Source organism: Blastomyces dermatitidis (genome assembly GCF_000003525.1).
Source record: "Blastomyces dermatitidis ER-3 genomic scaffold supercont1.3, whole genome shotgun sequence".
Taxonomy (NCBI): Eukaryota; Fungi; Ascomycota; class Eurotiomycetes; order Onygenales; family Ajellomycetaceae; genus Blastomyces; species Blastomyces dermatitidis.
The window spans coordinates 2,918,416-2,936,184 of NW_025544776.1; the positions used below are offsets into that span (position 1 = coordinate 2,918,416).

Consider the following 17,769-nt stretch of genomic DNA (forward strand, 5'->3'; position numbering starts at 1 on the left):
GCAGTAGCAGTTGCAGATGCAACAGTTACAGATGTGAAACCAAGATTGAAAGAGATCAGTCACACACATGCAAAAGCTAATAAGTTACTTCTGAACTGAGCAATTCAATTGAAAAGAATATGAGACTCACTTATTAAGAAATTGAGTCTCAAGATGAGAATGTGAGTTCTTATATGCAATGAGAGTTCTGAGAAGTTTCAACCTAGGTGATTTGAGCTATATAAAATACTCAAATCACATTCTCTGAGAATGTATGCATTGAAAGAATCAGAGAGACAGATCTTATACAACTTAATCAATGATTCATGACTTATGAAAGTAAAGATGCAAGATCTGAGCAGATTATAGTTATTCACAGCACTATCATCAGTGTTGAAAAAGAAGAGACTTACAATTGAAAAGTCTTGTAAAGTAAGAGAAATCATAGATACTTATAAATCAGATAATCTCACTTATTCTGATCTTTTCATGATTATAAGAAAAGAATGAGAAGAAATGAAGAAATCAGATGAACATCACACTTCAATAAGTGATGAGACTGTAGTCAGTCATATGATAATATGCTGCAGACAGCAGATGCAATACAGCAGAGAGCAGTCTTAGAGCAGCAGACTTGTACATGAGTCAGATTGTAGAAGAAAAAGGAATTCAGAGTTGAATTCAACTGTTTACATCAGTTCAATCACAGAGACTACAGAGGACAAACTATCAGAAACATTTATGAATATATAAGACTAAGTTATCTCAATCTCTGAGAATGCTCAGAGGTCAGATAAGATTAGTTTTGATGAGCTGTTTACTGTAGTGATCTGAGTGAGTGAAGAGAGACAGTATAATGTGTGAGACAGAATCATAAAAGATAGAAGCTGCTGAACCTAGTCACTGAATGCTGTATTATATAGAGATTGTGTAAGAGTAGTGACTAGCAGATAAAGAAAAAGTGTAAGAAAAGAAAAGAGATAATGAATTGATCATCAACTATAAGAGTCAGCTGTAAAAAGACAAATGTTATTATACACACCTCATTCATTTTCATACATCATATGTTTAATCTATTTCCACTGTCACACCACCTGAAAAAACATCAAAAAACAAAGGAAATCTCAAAACTTGAGATCTGTAAGAGATTTGAGAGCTGCAAGCTGCTCTTACAACAATGCTGTACATGTCTCTGATTTCTCTATCACTCTGTGTATGACATTAATGTCATTTATTGCAAGATTGACTGGAATGCCAATATAGAAATGCATACATGTATGTGTAGAGAAATTGAAGAAGAGTGCAGAACCTGCAGAATCAGAAGTCAGAGCAGAGAGAGTAGAGACAGAAGAAATGAAAGAGAGAGATATAGAACTGGACAAACAATGAGAGTCATCTGAGGCTGAATACTTATAATCTGGTGTGCGCACAACCTTTCTCACAGAGAAGAGAGAGAAAGTGACAGAAGAAGCTTGAGAATGAGAGAGAGTAGTCTCAGTGATATTATTATCTTTGATCAGAATGACCTCTGATGTCAGAGCAACTAAGAATCATTGTTAGTGTATGAAAATTGCAAAAGCAGAGGTAATAATTACTGAATGAACATCTGCTGGTCTTAGAATTGTACATGTAATTACAACATGCATGAGATTTCTCAGAAAGAGAGAGAGAGACACAGAGAAATGCAGAAAGCAGAACACAGTGTGTGAATGACTCATTCTCACAATGACATCTCAGACAAGGTGTACAAGTCTCATACTCACAGGTGTAAAAGAGTATGATATCTATGTTTCTGTTTCTGAAAACATAGATATTCTTTGCCTGCATTATGAAGTCAGATAACAGATATCAGAGAATAGACTGATATGAATCTATCATTCTGAAGGAATTTATCAGAGTAGATATTTCTATGATGTTAAACTTTACAGTTGTGAAAAGCTTCTTGATATCTGTGAATATCATGACTTTGTACACAGTAAAACTTATAATGATTTTCTCTAAAAATAGAAAAATCAGTGTCAGAAAGAAAAGATGAAAAAGAAAAAGACTTATAATTTTAATACTGTTAAGAGAGAAGATGATTCTCTGATATAAATGAATAATTGTCTCACTATGAATATTTAAAATGAATGTAATAATTGATATCTGTAATTGAGCTTTAGATAGTTATGTTATATACTATCTTTATACAATAAATTATTCTGAGAGTCAGTAAGAAGAGCAGAAGTGTACACACTGAGAGATATAATTCATTAAGTCTATACAACATCTTCTTGAAACAGGGAGAGCTGGTTATGAAAGCAGAGATAGTAAAACCAGAAGTGACAGAAGTAGAGGTCATGGGAACAGAAGTAGTGAGAGCGGGAGAACCAGACACAGGAGCAGATGTAGAAGATTGAGAAAGAGTGGCAGAGAAAGAAACAGAGAAGGCAGGAAGAGATACAGAAGACTCAGCCACATATAACATGAATAATTTCTTCATTATCACATTCTTCAAGTTCTCAATCAATGATTTAACATTGAGTTTACTACTATCAGCAGACACAGATCTGTCAATATATGAAGATTCTATATGAATAAAAACAACATATCAGCATCTGTGTTCACATAAAATCATGTCAGAAAACATGATCAGAAACCCGCTGAGAAGAGAAATAGTTGAGAGTGTATGAGAAGATGAAGAGAGTGTATGAGAAGATGAAGAAGATATGCCATTTATAGTAGTATGTTCTGACAATTGTTAGAAGATAAACAAGTCCTGATCATGTTTCACAACATGTTACACTTACTGCTAACAAACTGCCTGGTATGAGCACTATGATGATGCTTGTTGTGAGAATGAGAGGCCATTTCCAGAAATGTGTATGATGTGATAGATGAATAGATAGAAAGAGTTGAACAGAAGAAGAGATAGAAATCTTAAATGATTGTGATGTTTGATAATAATGAAATGAAGAAGATAGTTAAAGAATGAGAAAAGTTAGTGAATGAGTAATATAATATAGTGAAAGTTTCTTTGTGAGAGTATATGCAAAATGCTAGCTAAATCAGAGATAGATCACATGATCATGAAATGCTAGTGATGAGCTAATCCGCATGAAGCTAGAGTGTACAACATGGTCATGTGAGCGTGACTGAATCTGGTGAGGGAGAATGTGGTTTGGAAGAATGTATGACTGTCAGATAATAACACGGCGCTTCTGAACTACTAGTGTACGCGTATGAGTGTAAAGGGGCCATAGCAGCCGCTAATTAAATTAGTGTATGATATTACAATATATAAGAAGCCGGCGTACGCCTGTAATCGTACGCTGGCTTAAGCAACCTTTGAATCACATTATGAATAGAACTGACAGTAAGAAATAACAGCTGATTGAATATTAAAAATTATATTAATATTATGTGTGAAATTCTGTTGCATATTGTCTTGAGATTGTGTGAGATGTCATATTTAATGAAGCTCTTGACATGAGTGCAAATACATCTGTAAATACAGTGAGAGAATTCAATGAATTGTCTAATGAATTGAATATTCTGAATATCAGAGAGAGATGATAACACTGCTCTCTGAAAAGACTTGTAAAGAATAAATCAGATGTTTTGAAGATAATTATCAATGAAAACTTAGAGAGTGTAATTAATTCAATCTATCTTCTAGATAATAAGACACAGCTTGTTATGAATGAAGAGTCTGAAGTAGACTGATGACTGAGACCATGAATTTCACATTTGATCCCATTTGATCTGGTCTTATACATTTCTTGGCGTGAATCCCACTGAGACTAATCATTAAATAAACATGCAAAGTGACTATATATCAGATCTCAAAATGAAACCATGACTTGAAAAAAATGAGAAAGTGATCTCATTTGATCTCATTTAGTTTCATTCTTGGCATAAAGTTACTATTTTTAGACATTTTAAGGTTTTTTTTAGACTATTTTTAATTTTTTAAAAAGTAATGCTTTTTGATAATGCTTAAATAAGATTTAAAGTCATTTAAAGCAATAAAAATAATTTAAATTGAGAAGTGAAAATCATGATCTTATTTGGAAAATGTGACAAGAGTAGACAGTAAGTCTCACTGAGACAGTATGAGACTACTATCTAATGTTAGAACCGTGTAATGGAATCTGTCGAACTGGCAATGAGACTATCAAAAATTCTGGTCCTGGTCTCAGACACGGTCACACGGTCAGTCTAGTCTGAAGACTCTGTTAATGAGAATAATTCTGTTCTAAGTATTCTGATAGATTAATTAACTACACTGATGAAAGTCAAGAGAAGCTCAGACTGAGACTATTAACATGAGACAATGAGTGAACTATCAAAAGAGAAAGAATATGAACAGCATTTGAAGAGAATTTCTACAATCAATATAAAAGACTCTATTCTGATTTATTCAGATGGCTCAAAAAATGAGAACCTGAATAGATTAGACGCAGGCATTGCTTATACTGAAGATAATATCAATTTTATCTCAGATTTCTGGAATCTAGGCTGTGAATCTGAAGTCTTTGATGCTGAACTATTTGCAATAGTGAAAGCTTTCAAACTCATAGAAATAAAATCTCATAAAAGAGAAAACAGTTTGAAAGAGGTATGAATATTCTCTGATAGTCAAGCTGCTTTAAAAAGACTTAGAAATAGTCAGATTTATAATGATTAAATGAATCTTGAACTGATCTTAAACTCTGTTTTGAAAATTCAAAAGAGAAGAACATTAAAGCTGATAATTCATTTACACTGAGTTCCTGCTTATATGAATATTCATGGTAATGAATTGACTGATTCAGCTGCAAAAAAGAGTGCAGAATTAAGCAGATCTATTCAAAAAGTTATATTCTGATCTTTTATAAAGAGAAAAATAAAAGAATCTTGTTTAGACAAGTGAAATGAAAGCTGGCAGAAACAAAAGAAGAGTGTACATTATTCAAGATTTGAAACAAAACCCAAGTGAAAATCTTGTTCAATTAAATGTAAAAAGAAAATATTCTCATCTATGATACAGCTGAAACTAGAACATGACTATTTCAAATCTTATATACAAAGATTTGATGATAGATTTGACTCAATAGAATGCTCATTCTGCAATGCAAATGAGAATCCTGAGCATATTGTAATACACTGTGTGTTATACAATAGTCTCAGAGTCAGATTGAAAGAGAAGTATGATCTAAATTAATTAAATATAAGATTCTTATTCTCAACTGAGACAGAAATTAAATACTTAATAGACTTTCTATCAGAAACTCAAGCAGCTACAAGAAAATGACTAAATTCAGAATTATCTGAATATGAAGAGGAGGAAATTAATCAGATATAGTCTGTTAAAACAGCTATATACTATCTTTTAATAATTTGTTTTGTTACAGTCTCTCTTTACTTTATCTTTTTCTTTCAATTTCTTTCTATCTATCTATTTAATGTGTCTATCTTTAAGACTGTGTTCTATTTCTCTTTTTCTTTGTCATAATATTGTCAAATGGTTTCAAAGTATCAGAAGATGTTAAAACACTGCAATTTGTAAACAGTTTTTGTATTCTGGGTTGAAATTTTCTGATTTTGCATATCTGAAATTGATGAATGTATAATAGTTAACTTTACAGATATAGGAAAAACCCTGAGAACTAAAATTTCTCAGGTAGATGTCATAGTCTCTGACTGTATACATCTATAATTGAATAATAATAATAATAATAATAACATGAGACAATGAAAAAGAAGATTAAGCTATTTGAATAGAAGAAGATATATATTGTTATTAAGAAGAGTTCAGAAATGAATATTCTTACAGATAAATGAGTATATAATTGAAAATTCAATAATAAGAGAGAAATCATTCACTTTAAAACTTACTAAGTGATTAGAGAGTTCTTGCAATAGTAAAATATTTATTATATGAGATTGTATACTGCAGTGATATCAGAGTCTATATCACATAGTCTATTTACTATATTAACTGCTAAAGAATGAAAGGTTAAATTGATTGACTATATGTCTGTGTTTTTGAATGATATATTATCTCAGAGTGAGATAATCTATATACAACTGCTCACAGATGTTAAACATGACAGAAGAGACTTGATGAGACTTCTTTGCCAGAGTTTATATGAAATGAAGCAAGCTGTAAGAATATGATAATTTCTTGTAACAGAGTATCTGACTATATTGAGATTCAAGATATCATCTTATAATGATGAATTTCTATATTACTCTGTTCACAAGATCTATCTGACATTGCATATTAATAATTATCAGATGACAGAATCTCAAGAACAGCAATTAGACTAAGTATTAAAGAAAATTGCAAAGAGATTTGAAACAAAGAATGTCAAAGAGACTAAGTCATATCTTGAAATGAAGATTAAATACCAGAGAAATGACAATCTAGCAGTTACATAGAGCTATTATATTGAGAAGATTCTTGAAGATTTCAGTATAAATAAGATGAATTCTGTGAAGATCTCAATGATAACAGATATATAACTGAAATTTTCACCTGATAAGAATGATGAATTGAATGATAACTTTACAGCTATGAGATACTGTCAAGAATTGAGATCATTGCAGTATTTGATCTCAAGTAGCTAATCAGATCTGGTATTTACAGTCAACTATCTCTCATATTTTAACTCATGTTCACACAAGACATGTTGAGCAGTATTGAAGCATGTTCTATATTATGTTAAGAAGACAAAAAACTATGATATATTATACAGAAAGAAGATCAGTGATGAGAATCTGAGTTCTGTAATATACTGTAATTCAGACTGAGTGAGGGCAGATTCTTAATACAAATTGACTACTGACTATATTATATTGATTAATAAGTCACTGATCTTATGACAGTTGCAGAGACAGATATCTATTACTAAATTAATCACAGAAGCTGAGTATATTACAGCTAGTGAGATAGCTTATAAGATAATCTGATTAAATAATATGTTATATGACATCAGATTACTAAATGATGAAAAAGTGAAAATATACTCACATCTATAAGTTGATAATAAGAAAGCAATTAATCTAGCAAAGAGAGAATTCTTAACATGAAGATTATATCACATTGAGATCAGATATTATATTCTTCACAATTTGATTGAAAATGAAGAAATTATAATGAAACATGTTAATTCTACAGTGAACATAGCTGATAATCTTATCAAGTCACTAGCAAAGCCTACATTTGAAGATTTTGTCAAAAGAATTGACATTCAGAAAATTGAGAAGAAGAAATGATTGAATGATAATAATGATACAGCAGATCAATGAATTTTACATATATTTCTTAATTTTTACAGTTATTATCATATAGACACCTTTTCTAATGAGGAAATCAGAGTTCAATTAATGTAATTAATTATTATTGCATTTTTGAAAGATTTGAGAATGAGAGAGACTCAGGGTGATGACTTATAGATCACGGCGTAGCAAGGGAAAGTGTTGATAATTACTACATCTACTCTAGTCATATGCTATCTCAACCTATTCATTTAGTGTAACTCGCGTAGATAGATTACACACAACATAACAATATTATTCTTCAAGAACCTGTCAGGTCACGTGATCTGACTTACTAATCCTTTCATTATATAACTTCTTACAAGCTAGCAACCTTTCAATCACACAAGCTTTATAGATTATGAGACCTGTTTTATGCAAAAACACTGTTAATTCAGAATTTCTTATTAATATAATTATTATTTAACTACTGCTTTATTCAATACATTTATCAGGTGCTAAAATTATCTTATTCTATCAGTATTAACATGTTTAAGATCTTGTTGATTAATAATACTACTACTTGCTTAAAAAAAAAAAAGAGGCTTACAGAAAACATATTACATTGTAAAAAAGTAAGAAAAGAAAGAGAACAATATTAGTAAGAATTTAAGAAATAAATATCAAGATAATGAATTTAACACAATTCTGCTTATATATACATTTGTAATCTTACATTCTTTCTACTGAATCAGTTTCAGTTAATAATAATTCTTTATACTTATACTCTGTCAGTGAACATTCTTCTGAAGCATTTGAAAGCTTCATTAATAAACATCTTAAAACACTCTCTCAATTCAAAGCTGATTTGAATACAGCTTCTAACATGATTAGATCAGTCTCTTAATTTACTTAATAACTTAATAAAGCTGATTCTCTTGATAAGAATAATAAACACTCAGATATTTATTATTCAGATAAGATAATATCAGATTAGCAGATAAAACATCTTAAGATAATATTTAAAATAAAGAAGAAGAGATATAAAGTTCTAGAACTTGAATTACAACTGAAAAAACTCTGTTAACAGAGAGTCTCTACATGTAATTCAAAGATTGCTTGAGTCAGTGTATAATTACAGGCGTACGCCGGCTTCTTATATATGATATCTAAATTAATTAGTGGCTGCTAGAGCCTCTTTACATTTGTAAGCATGTTTGAAAGTGTTGGAGCTACTACACAAGCCCTAACCCACGTGACCCACACACATATATTTAGCTTTCACTAGCTACTAGTTAGATAACAACAACAACCAATCATATTCAACCTCTCTCACAGGTTATGAAGCCCTTGCACTTCTACAAAGTGTTATAACCATGCAATAATCATACAATAAGCTTTTCAAATAGCTGCTTTTTTTTTCATTCAAATACCTCATATCAAATGCCTGTCAATACGAGATCAATCAACAGCAAAGAGATCCCAGAGAATCAGATAGCTGGATCCTTTCCAACATCAATAACCGCGCGAAGACAACAAGAATAATCAAGCCCAAGATAATCCTCCAGAACACGAAGATATGACAGACTGCAATGAAGCCGCCATTCTGAGACAGCATATTGCTCAGTTGAATGACAAGAACACCAAAAATCCTGATAATGATGCTCAATAACAATGCCAATAACAATATCAATATCAAAAATACTGTGGATCCGGAGGTCAGATTTCACAAAACCATAACCATAATCAAAACCATAACCCCGTGGTATCAACGATATCATGAATATAACCATAACCCGTGGTGTCAACGATGTCACGGACATAATCATAACCATAACCACCAATATCGACGCCAAAACGATGGAAATACCGATAACGATGCCAGGCCCCAGTGCCTATATGATGCCAGGCCACAGTGCCTATATGATGCCAGGCCACAGTGCCTACGATGCCAGGCCCCAGTGCCTATATGATGCCAGGCCCCAGTGCCTACGATGCCAGGCCCCAGTGCCTATATGATGCCAGGCCCCAGTGCCTACGATGCCAGGCCCCAGTGCCTATATGATGCCGGGCCACCGATTGCCCATATGATGACCTATGCCGATGACCTATGCCGATGACCTATGCCTATGCCTATGACGATGAAAACCACAAAAATAATAAGAATGAGATCCCGCGGCGTTAGAACAACTGGGGGTAATACAGATACAGGAAGGACGGATTTGAGCGTTTTTTCTTGCATATTCGCGTGTATTTGCATGTATGGAGCTAGTCCTTATGAGAAAACTAGACTCTACTTTGTGTAATTAATTATTATTGCAGATTTGAATGATTTGGGCGCTTTTGGCTGCGTGGGTTAACTGGCCTGCGTAGCATGGGGGGGTGTTGGAGCTACTACACAAGCCCTAACCCACGTGACCCACACACATATATTTAGCTTTCACTAGCTACTAGTTAGATAACAACAACAATCAACCACATTCAACCTCTCTCACAGAAAGCATCTGTGTTATTATTCAGTAATTGTATGTTCTTCTGAATTATATTCTCTCTCACTAGATTCAGTCACATTTATGTAACTGTGATATAAGCTCTAGTCTCATGCAGATTAGTGTGCTGCTAGTGTTTATAATTATACAGTTTATTGCTGATTCAGCTAGTACTTCTTATATACTCTTATAAAGAAACTTTCACTATATTATATTACTTATTCATTGACTTTTTTCATTCTTCAATTATCTTCTTTATTATTATCATTATTGAATATTATTATCTTATTCAAGACTTCTATCTCTTCTTCTATTTAATATCTTCTATCTGTTTATCTATCACATTATACATGTTTCTGGCAATGATCTCTCATTCTCATAATAAGTGTTATTGTAGTGCTTATACTGAGCAGTTTGTTAGCAGTAAGTGTAATATCTTGTGAAATATAACCAGAACTTGTTTTCTTCTAATAATTATCAGAATAACTATTCAATTTTATTCTAAATCAATCAATTCTTCTCACACAACAAGTGTGTAACTTAAATCAGTTAATAAAGAGTATAAAAAAGAATTAAGTATTAATAAAAGCTCTTCAGTCACTGAAAAAGTAATTATTATTATTATTATTATTCTTCAATTATAGATGTATACAGTCAGAGACTATGATATCTATCTGAGAACTTTTAGTTCTCAGAGTTTTTCCTATATCTGTAAAGTTAACTATTATACATTCATCAATTTCAGATATGTAAAATCAGAAAATTTCAGCTCAGAATACAAAAACTGTTTACAAATTGCAGTGTTTTAACATCATCTCATACTTTGAAATCATTTGACAATATCATGACAAAGGAAAAGAGAACACAGTCTTAAAGATAGACACATTAAATAGATAGACAGAAAGAAATTGAAAGAAAAAGATAAAATAAAGAAAGACTGTAACAAAACAAATTATTAAAAGATAGTATATAGCTGTTTTAACAGACTATATCTGGTTGATTTCCTTCTCTTCATATTCAGATAATTCTGAATTTAGCCATTTTCTTATAGCTGCTTGAGTTTCTGATAGAAAGTCTATTAAGTATTTAATTCCTGTCTCAGTTGAGAATAAGAATCTCATATTTAATTGATTTAGATCATACTTCTCTTTCAATCTGACTCTGAGACTATTGTATAATGCACAGTGTATTACAATATACTCAGAATTCTCATTTGTATTACAGAATGAGCATTCTATTGAGTCAAATCTATCATCAAATCTTTGTATATAAGATTTGAAATAGCCATGTTCTAGTTTTAGCTGTATTATAGATGAGAATATTTTCTTTTTACATTTAATTGAACAAGATTTTCACTTGGGTTTTATTTCAAATCTTGAATAATGTATACTCTTCTTTTGTTTCTGCCAGCTTTCATTTCACTTGTCTAAACAAGATTCTTTTATTTTTCTCTTTATAAAAGATCAGAACATAATTTTTTGAATAGATCTGCTTAATTCTGCACTCTTTTTTGCAGCTGAATCAGTCAATTCATTGCCATGAATATTCATATGAGCAGAAACTCAGTGCAGATGAATTATCAGCTTTGATGTTCTTCTCTTTTGAATTTTTAAAATAGAGTTTAAGATCAGTTCAAGATTCATTTGACTATTATAAATCTGACTATTTCAAGTCTTTTTAAAGCAGCTTGACTATCAGAGAATATTCATATCTCTTTCAAACAATTTTCTCTTTTATGAGATTTTATTTCAATGAGTTTGAAAGCTTTCACTATTGCAAATAGTTCAGCATCAAAGACTTCATATTCAGAGCCTAGATTTCAGAAATCTGAGATAAAATTGATATTATCTTCAGTATAAGCAATGCCTGTGCCTAATCTATTCAAGTTCTCATTTTTTGAGTCATCTGAATAAATCAGAATAGAGTCTTTTATATTGATTGTAGAAATTCTCTTTAAATACTGTTCATATTCTTTCTCTTTTGATAGTTCACTTATTTGTAAGTCTATAAGAGATTCAAGCTTTTCTCTTCAGAGAGATAACTTCTCATGATCAACTTTTTCAATATTTAAAGAAGAAAATTGATTTTTAATCAGAGAGTATAGTCTGTACAGTTGAGAAGACATTTTCTTTGAAGAATTATTTTCATTTCAATCAAGAAATCTATTCCAATTCAGTTCATTTCCAGAGTTAATTAATGAAAATTAAGAAGAGACTCTTTCTCTGATTATATAATTTGAGCTCATCTTTACAACTCTCAGAGTATAGTTTATACAGGCCTTTTCAAATCTAATAGCAGGAGAAGGAATTGAAGCTTCAATTTCCATTACTTTAATAGAAGATGATTTGAATGCTCTCAGAATTCTTCTCAAGGCTCTGTTTTGCAGACTTTGAAAGAGTTCAGTGAAATTCCCTTGATTATTTCATTAAACTTGAACTTCATAATCAGCTACTGATGTAATACAGGCTATATATAACTGTCTCATAGCCTGGAAGAATAGACCTCTCTCTGTATTTGATAGTCTGATTATGTTGTTCAATAGTCTTTCTGCCTTGACAGTTCTTTGTTGAATGTGATATTTAAAATTCAACTTGGAGTTTAATCATACTTCTAATCATTTGACATTTACACTGAGTTTAATCTCTCTATTTAAAAGAGTTAGAGATAGTTCTTTCTCATTGAATCTCAGAAAGAAGTGAATTAACTCAGTTTTATTCATATTAAATTGAATTTGATTGATATCTGCTCTAACAAAGATTTTCTTTACAGCTTCTTCAATTACTTTCAAATTCTCTTTGATAGTTTTTGAGCTGTAGACTAGATTAAGATCATTCACATAACTCAGAGATCACACTATTCTCATATTTCTATTTTTGAATAGATATGCAGTGTATACTGTAAATAAAATGAGTGAGATTGAAGATCTCTGTGATACTTCTATTTTTATCTCAGTCTTATCTTATTTCATTTCATCAAAGAAGAGTTATATACTTCTTTTAGACATAAAACAGTTAACTCATTTTATTAGAGAAAGTGACAGTTTTAATATCTTCAATATCTGAATTAACTTTAACTTTGAAACATGATTAAATGCTTCTTTTATATCAATAAAAACTGCAGTTGAGACCAGACTCTCATGCTTTGCTATTTGAATATCATGAATAACTGAGAGAACAGTGTCAATTGTAGAACACTGTTTTCTATCTCTCATTTATTCACTGAATAAAAGAGAATCATCTATAGAGCTTATAAAAAATAGTTGAGTAGCTATTATCTTTTCTAAAATCTTTTCTAGATAGTTCAATAGAAATATTACTCTATATGACTTAGAAATTGAAGTTTTTCTATTAGATTTTATAAGAATCACTTCAGTGGCTTCTCTCCAGCATTCAGAATGATATTCATTTTTCAAGAGATTGAAAAAGAGCTCAAAATATTCATTCTTTAAGTAGAAATATGTATTTTAAATAATCAAGTGATTAATTGAATCAGAACCTGCAGCAGTTTTAACAGAACTTGAGAAGATAGCTGACTCTAATTCATCTTGTATAAGATCAGATCATTCTCAGTCATTTTCATCAATATAGTTGAGAAGTGATATATTCTCTTTCTCTGAATCTGAATCTGAATCTGGTAAGTTCTGAAAGAGAAATCTCATGAAAGCTTGACATTTTTTCTCAAAAGAGTTTACTGTATATGATTCATTCTGAAACTTATATTCTAAGACTGAAAGTTTTGCTACACTTCTTATTTTAGTATAGTTAAAAGCTTTAAAAACTTTCTTCTCTTATACTTCTTCAAGAAATTTATTTCAGCAGTCTGTTTTAGCTCTTTTAATATCTGAAAAATATTCATTTCTGACAGCTTTGAACTCTTCATCAGATATTACATCATTCTTTCAATCTCTTCTAGCAGTAGCTAATTCTTTTCTTTTAGATGAGATATTCTTATTTCATTAAGATTTTAAATACTCAGAAGATTTTCTCTTTGAAATATTATCTCTAACACTTGTTAGAATAATAGATGTAATAAGCTTCACTCTATTCTCAAGCATTTCATTTGAGATATCATGATCAGAATTTCAACATAGCTTATTCTATCTTTTAGATTTTAACAGTTTTATACTTTCTTCAACTGCTTTTCAATCAGCTTTTTCAAAGTTATACTGATTAGAGAGAAGAGGATTTTCACTCATTTATTTTTCACTCAGTTTAATATTAAATTGAATAATCTCATGATCTGATTCTGATATCTCATTTAAATTAATAAACCAGTTTACAAGTCTTCTTTTCATTAGATTTTATGATATGAAGATTAGATCTATAATAGACTTCTGTTTCATGTCTTTTCTAAAGAATGTTTATTGATCAGACTTATTAATCAAATCTATTGAATGCTCAAAGATTCATTCAATCAGATTATCAGCTCTCACTGCTCTCTTGCATTCTGAATTTTATCAGAGATGATGTGCATTGAAGTCTTCTGCAATTATAGAGTTTCTTGATGAAGTTATATTCAGAAATCCTCTATCAATTATTCAGATATTGTTATATTTCTTCAATGACTTTTCATTATAGATATTTATAAGCTGTATAGTATCAAACTTATTTTCTTTATCTATAATATCACCCACCAGAATATCAGAGTCAGACATGATATTAAATCTTAGATTAAATTGATATCTTGATCTCTTTCTTTCATAGATCACTACTCTTGACTTTATATCAGACTTTTGAGATAAAAAGCAGTAGTAGCTTGAATGAGAAATGACATATTTTTGCTAAGTATCAAAATTCGGCTTCTGAAGCAGTATAAAATCAACTTTTTATTTAAATGCAATTTGAAGATAAGAATAAATACAATTTGAGTTTCTATTCACATTCTTTTGAATAAATGTGATTTTTGAAGAGTTTTTAAACTTTTTTTGTTGTTTTTATTGTATATTCATACTAAAAGAGAGTAGAGTAAAATCTAATCACTATCATCAGATAGTAGATTATAACTGTTCTGAAAAGTAGAAATCTCAACTGCTTACATTATATCTAGTTTATCATCAGAGTCATTTCTCAATTCTCTAATCTTAACAGAAGTTTGAGAATTCAAATTCTGTTTACATTTAGCTGAATCATTGAAGTTTGAAGACTTAGATAGTTGAGAGTTTCTTCTTTTTGAGCTTGCAGTTGTGAGTTTACTGGCTTGACTATTCTCTTCAGTTCTAGATTTACTCTGAGCTTCATCTTTTCTTTAGTTCTTTTGAGTTCTTGAAGTAAACATACATTCTTTTGAGCTAGATGCATGTTTTTCTTTGCAATTAGAGCATTTAAGCAGAGTATATTAACATATTTCATCTCTTTTTGAGCATGTTTCACATTTATGCTCACTAGTTTTGTAATCTCTGACACAGAATGCACATTTTGAGTCTCTGAAATAGAAGATTGCAAAGTGTCTATATCTTTGACAGTTTGAACACTGTGTTTGAGCTTTGAGATTCATTCTTAAGTCTTTGTATTCATGAACTCTCATTTTCAAACCTGCTACTCTTACTTCAGAGATCTTTGATTGTTCAATTATCTTTGTATATACTAGAACAGAGGCATTTCTTCTACTTTATCTGAACTCAATTAAATTTAGTTATACAGGCTCTTTTCTCAGTTGAATAGAGTTGTATTCTTCTAATTCATTTTTAAGAAGTAGTATTTCTTCTTCACAGTCAAAAATTTCAACTGAAATATTATAAAGAATGAATTTGTCTTACTTTTCATCTCTCTCAGATAAAATTTTTATACTTAACAAAGATTCTACTGCTGATTTTCAGAGATTCTTATTCTAAATAAGGAATTCTGCACTGAATTCAGACATTGTGATCAGAATGATGAAGTTTTCAAAGAAGAATGACTCAATTGAAGCTATAACTGATTTTTAAACTTCAATATCAGTCATTAACTGAGAAAAGAACTGCTGATTGATTTCATTTCTAATTCTGAAAATAAGGTTTGAGTTTAGCTTATTTCTCTGTAATATGTTCTGATTAGAGACTTTGAGAATAAGTCTTCTATTTCTAAAGATTTGAAGATTTTTCTCTTTTTACATTTTTTTCTTCACTCTTCTATCACTAGAAGTATGAGCAGTATTCTTCTCAGTTTTCTCAGAATTTTAAGCAGATTTTGAGATAGCAGATTTAGAGATAGCAGATTTAGAGATAGCAGATTCAGCTGCTTGAGCATATATTTTCTTCTGATTTAAAGAAGAAGAAGAAGAAGAAGTAGAAAAGAAAGAAGAGTAAACTGAAGAGTCAGTGATTATATTAGAAATTTTCAAAGTTTTTTAAACTGTATTTAAAATTCCAAGTTTGAACTTAATCACTTTCTATAGATATCTAGTCTGAGTATGAAGAATTAACAGAACTTCTTTATTCATCTCACTCAGACACTGCTTTTCAAGCAGTCAACCGCTCCACCACGAACTCGCTCGATTTTTCGAATAAGAACCCGCCGATAGATCCATCGAAAAGCCCTCGATCATACGAGCATTTTGACCCCATCGCCGACCGCATACCCCGTGTGGTGGTGGAGTTATCCAGCCAAACGTGAACCGGACGTTGTTCGAAGCTCCTGTGTGGGATTATCCCCCGTTCTCCCCTACCACACCACAACCCCGGGCCAGAGTGCCATACAAATTGTAAGGTGAAGTGACCTAGCCATATGCACCAATCTTCTCGATTTTGGAAGACCCCCGATCTGTAGTTGTGGAGATATCCGAGGAGCGACCTCCGCGAAAACCCTGTCCATCTTTGATGTTCCAAAACACCAACGCCAAGTCTCACCCTCGTACCGCCCTTCCCAATCTGGCCCATCCCCGGCAGAAAAATACAAAAAGATACCTCGGCGATAATATCAAGCACATAATCAACGGACTCTTCTGAAGTGCAACCTCCACGGTCCGCCGCCAGTGTATCTAGACTTCAACACCAAGTCTCACCCCTGTACTACCCCTCTCAATCTGGCCCATCCCCAGCAGAACGATACAAAAAGATACCTCGGCAACAGTATTCAATACATAACCAGTGGACAACGAGTCAACAGCACATCAACAACTATAAAATCAGTATACCCCAAGGTCTGACTGAGCCTTTGATCCCTGCACAGTGAGATATATTAAATCTAGTTTTAATACCTCAATATTCAATAGATTCTGCAAGGGATTGAGAACAGCAACACTAGGTTTCTATTGAATTTGAGAATTAACTCTATATTGATATAATCATTGACAAAGTCTTCTATTTTGAGATATAAATAACCAGTTCCTCTACATCCCGCTGGCAATATTTATATTATCATATAGAAACAGACTTATATTCTCTATAATATCAAGACCCTGAAGAGGGAAAGTCTTGGTAGGGGGTATACAGTAGTGCATATCTTAGCAGTTTCTATCTCATTCTTCTGCAGCAGTTAATGCAAAAAAAAAGATCTTAGAAATAGTTTTTTACTTCTCTTGAAAAAGTAAGGTGTTTTTCTCTGGGTTTTACACAATATTCTTACAAAGAATTAAAAACAGAGTTGTTTTCTGTCATAATTTCATATTCTTTTAAGTAAGAATTACTATTTCAGTGGCTGAAGAGCTTTCATTAATACTTAATTCTTTTTTACACTCTTTATTAACTGATTTGAGTTGCACACTTGTTGTGTGAGGAGAATTGGATGATTTAGAATAAAATTGAATAGTTTTAATCAATTTCTCTGCAAAAAATTGATTTATTTTTTGTCAGTTTTTCTCTCAAAAACTGTCATATCATCTGATTTATTATCAATTGATATCATACTTTTCCTCACTGTATCCCAAGAAAGAGATTGTAAAGATTTTATTGATTTATCTTAAAAATCAATTTTAGTTTATTAGATTCTCTTCAAAAATCTAACCTAGTTACTGAACTAGTGTGAAAAAAATCAGGTGTTTTATACACAAAAGTCTTTTATTCTTCTTTTGAAACAGTCTGACCAACTTTTCAATTGAAACAGACTTAGAAATATCTCAATTGAACAGTCTGACCAACTTTTCATTGAGTGAAAACAATGAG

The 17,769-nt window shown here is 31.3% G+C and overlaps 2 protein-coding genes across 4 annotated transcripts; one reads left to right on the forward strand and one right to left on the reverse strand.

The window, feature by feature from the left end:
- Window positions 1-8,982: 8,982 nt before the first annotated feature.
- Window positions 8,983-9,630, forward strand: BDCG_02990 (the record flags this gene model as incomplete). Of its 3 annotated transcripts, none has more annotated exons than XM_045418579.1 (2): window positions 8,983-9,158; window positions 9,183-9,244. In XM_045418579.1, the coding sequence occupies 2 exons, from the start codon at window positions 8,983-8,985 to the stop codon at window positions 9,220-9,222; spliced, it is 216 nt and encodes a 71-aa protein (XP_045280259.1). In that variant the 3' UTR covers window positions 9,223-9,244. The 3 variants fall into 3 exon arrangements, with proteins under 3 accessions (XP_045280259.1, XP_045280260.1, XP_045280258.1); XM_045418580.1 differs by having other exon boundaries at window positions 8,983-9,112; window positions 9,137-9,225; XM_045418578.1 differs by having other exon boundaries at window positions 8,983-9,630.
- A 6,498-nt stretch (window positions 9,631-16,128) lies between these two features.
- On the reverse strand, window positions 16,129-16,721 carry BDCG_16657 (uncharacterized protein; the record flags this gene model as incomplete). Its single annotated transcript, XM_045425859.1, has 1 exon — window positions 16,129-16,721. The coding sequence occupies exon 1, from the start codon at window positions 16,543-16,545 to the stop codon at window positions 16,129-16,131; it is 417 nt and encodes a 138-aa protein (XP_045280261.1). The 5' UTR covers window positions 16,546-16,721.
- Between the last annotated feature and the right edge of the window lie 1,048 nt (window positions 16,722-17,769).